Source organism: Haplochromis burtoni, unplaced genomic scaffold, assembly GCF_018398535.1.
Source record: "Haplochromis burtoni strain Fernald_Lab_line unplaced genomic scaffold, NCSU_Asbu1 Contig_372, whole genome shotgun sequence".
NCBI classification, from domain to species: Eukaryota; Metazoa; Chordata; class Actinopteri; order Cichliformes; family Cichlidae; genus Haplochromis; species Haplochromis burtoni.
The window spans coordinates 76,049-79,471 of record NW_024582733.1 but is presented as its reverse complement, the minus strand read 5'-3'; the positions used below and the strand labels follow the sequence as shown (position 1 = coordinate 79,471).

The window sequence follows — 3,423 nt, the reverse complement described above, 5'->3', positions numbered from 1 at the left end:
CCCCAATTTTTTTGCACATGTCGAGGAGCGTGTCAGGCTACATTTCACTGTGTGTTATACTTGTATAACTATGCATGTGACAAATAAAGAACCTTGAACTTGAACTTGAACATAGGGGCTCATATGATTGTTGGGGCAACTGTTGCTGCGATTTGGCGCTATAAAAATAAAATGTAACTGAACTTAACTGAATTAGATAGCTGCAATATAACCATAATACCATAACAAAAAGACAACATGTCGAGATTTCAGAATACAAAGCTATAAAACAAATATAAACAAAATCAGAGAACCCCTAAATATCCCCAAACTCTAAATCCTGGGTCAACGACCCAAGGGCCATGACGGGTACAGCGGAAGAAAACTCGTTGTAAAGTCTCTGAGAATCACATTACCTGAAGGCTGCAGAGGCAGATCATGCTGTACATCATCTGGGTGACACAGAAACAGTGGCGGAAGTTGTGGTAGGGGTTATTCCTGTAGTTGTCATGGATACACAGCTACAGTGAGAGAGAAAGCAGCAGTTTCATCACAGAAATTCCCTAAACATAAATATTAGCTTTTGGAAATTATTTCTTTATTTTCTGTTCAGGTAAGGTTTATTTTATAGAAACAAGGTAGAGCCAACTGTACGGGGTCAAGGTCTCACCAGCCATCTTTTCAGTGTGATGGGATTTATATTAAAGTCTCTGACCAAGCCCAGGTCATGGTACATATGTTCCAGACAGCTCAGCATCTGGACAGCAAAGGAGTTTGTTAGTACAGAGTATAGGATGTTATTTTTGGCTTATTCTTAAAATTCAACAGATGTTACTGTCCTTTAACAATTTTAACGTAAAACTAAGTATAAATATATAATTATGTATAATTATATAGTCATTTATATTATTATTATTTTTTTAAATGAAGTGCATTTGTTTATGTTTTGGATACATTATTATTATTATTATTATTATTATTATTATTATTATTATTATTATTATTATTATTATTATTATTATTATTATTATTATTATGTTTTCAGGCATAGGAAAGAATTTTGATCTCAAGTTTTACCATAAAATCTTCTGCTTTGGACCTGATCCAGGGATGTTTACTGTCCTAGCATAACTGACTAAACTTCTGTAAAGCAGGTTACATTGTTGGAAACATAGGGAACATCACAATCAAAATGGGAACAAGAAAGATTTATTAAACTGCTCATCCCGAGTAAGGCACAGTTCTAGTCAGGTGGTGATAACTCTGTGGACTTCTCTTTAAGTGATAATGTCCGTCTACTTTCTAACTTTAAGCCATGACTCAAAAACAAGTGCTAACTAGTTAACAGTCAGAAAACTGTTAAAATCACATTCACTGGCTAATCACCCGTCCTTGATAAATAAAAGAATCAATGTATTAATCTCACCTCATTGGGCTCCCACTGCCAAGCATCAAATGTAGGCAATCTAAGAGCTTCCATTGTCTCCTTAGACAGATGGCACTTGACACACACACAAAGGACAACAGGACACAAAGTCACAAAGAGAAGAAGAGAGGAGAGACACATATTGTGGGTGATGTGGGTTCACTGCCTCCACAGGTCTGCTGTGACAGCATGCACTGCAGGCAGCTGATTTGCAGTTAACCCTGTTTACATCTATCTGGCTTGGGGTGCATAGTAAGTAAGCATGGATCATAAATACGATCCACACTCATTGTACTCTTTACACATTCAAACTAAGAGACAGCGACTCTATCCTGATCAGTGTTAATAAAGGTGGCCAATCTCTGAAAATTAGACACATTCAATTTTGTCTTGACAAATTTCATCTCCATTTGTGGATTTGTGATTTGAGCACTGTGGAGGTGTGACGGACATAAAATGGAGTAAAAGCCTTACTTTGGGTTCAGAGGGGATGCAAGGACTCCGCTTCTTGTTGTCATCCAAAAAATTACTGAAAAGGAAAAAAAACATCACAACAGTTTATGTCTGTAATATTAATCATAATACAAAAGACCATTTTATTAGCATAACCTTCATCATTTACATGAACTCCTAATTATTTCTGTTAGTGTTGCTGCTCCATGACATTAAGTCAGAGGGACAGCTCTGTCACGGTTCTGGGTCATGTTGACCCAGCTTTCTGTTTTTCATGCTTTGGTGTTTTTCTAGATTATGATTTGATTTATCAGTGATACTGTTTTGATTATGAGTATTATTTAGTAGGCTTTGGACAGTGTCAAGTCTGTCTCTCTCTGTTTAGTCCGTGTCTTAGTAAAGTGTGTTTTGTTTCCTGTTTTACTTTGAAGGTTCTTGTTCCTGTCTGATGTCAGTGTTCCGGCTTTGCTCTCCCTGTCTCGTTAGGTCTTATTTCTCCCAGCTGTGTCCCCCTTCTGTCTCTAATTCCTTGATGACTCCCTCAGTGTATTTAAGCCCAGTGTGTCTTTGTGTCAGCGTTGCGTTGTTGATGTCTGTTCACCTTCACTTGCTGTGTGTTCATGATTTCCAGTCCTCCTGCATCTCAGTTTAGAGTTGTGTTTGCTTTTGTGAGTTTTTTTTATCTTGATGTTTTGTTCCAACAATAAAGCTGCATTTTCAGTTGAAACCTCGTTTCCTAAGAATCCTGCATTTTGGGTCCACCACTCCTGCCTGCCACACAGCCGACTATGACAAGCTCAGGTTGAGCAAATTGGATATTAAGCAAAAGAGGCAAGTTTGGATGGTTTGTCCTGAAGGAGGACATGCAGATGATTGGTGTGACCATGGAGGATGCCAGGGATCGGGTAGGGAGAAGGAAAATGATCCACTGTGTTGACCTCTGAAGAAAGCAGCTAAAAGAAGAACTGTTGCTGCTACATGTACTACTATTAAGGTTAAATTAGCCAAACAAATTACAAATAGTAGTTGACTGATTTTATAATGACTGATTAATTGTTTTTAATTGTTCCAATAGTGCATTAACTATCACCATCACTGGGCTTAGCACACTAATACTAATGTGTCATCTCAAAGGAGCAGAGAATTCATTGTGTTGCTGTTACCTGTTGTTTCTGGATGCGATCTCCTCACGGAGCTTCTTGATGTCATTGCGACACTTCTCAATCTCCATCACCTTCATCCCCTCGACTGCAGACAGAGTTATTCGTTAAAACCATGCCAGACCTGTAAAGTTAGCATTTGCAAGGTATTGTGTACAACACTTAACTTCAGTGACCATTTTTGCTATGAAGGATTGCAGCAACATGCTCAGTCTATGCTATAGTTTACACTGACCTTTATTCATATATGAGGGAGCACGAGCAAAGGAAGAGCATTTCTGAAATAACTGTATCGCTCTCTTTATAACAAACTGAGGTTATTGTACTCGGCCCTGAAAAGCTTAGAAATATGGTATCTAAGCAGATTCTTACTCTGGATGGCATTACCTTGGCCTCCAGTAACAC

General features: G+C 38.2%; 1 protein-coding gene across 1 annotated transcript in view; it reads right to left on the bottom strand.

The window, feature by feature from the left end:
• The window catches only part of LOC102290980 (high affinity cGMP-specific 3',5'-cyclic phosphodiesterase 9A), a 24,407-nt gene that overhangs the window by 11,531 nt on the left and 9,453 nt on the right, over window positions 1–3,423 (bottom strand). Inside the window, exons 3-7 of the mRNA XM_042228976.1 lie at window positions 3,022–3,106; window positions 1,880–1,934; window positions 1,406–1,480; window positions 650–736; window positions 396–500 (exon numbers count right to left, since the gene is read on the bottom strand). Coding sequence (XP_042084910.1) covers window positions 396–500; window positions 650–736; window positions 1,406–1,480; window positions 1,880–1,934; window positions 3,022–3,106 — 407 coding nt within the window. The remainder of the gene's footprint in view (window positions 1–395; window positions 501–649; window positions 737–1,405; window positions 1,481–1,879; window positions 1,935–3,021; window positions 3,107–3,423) is intronic.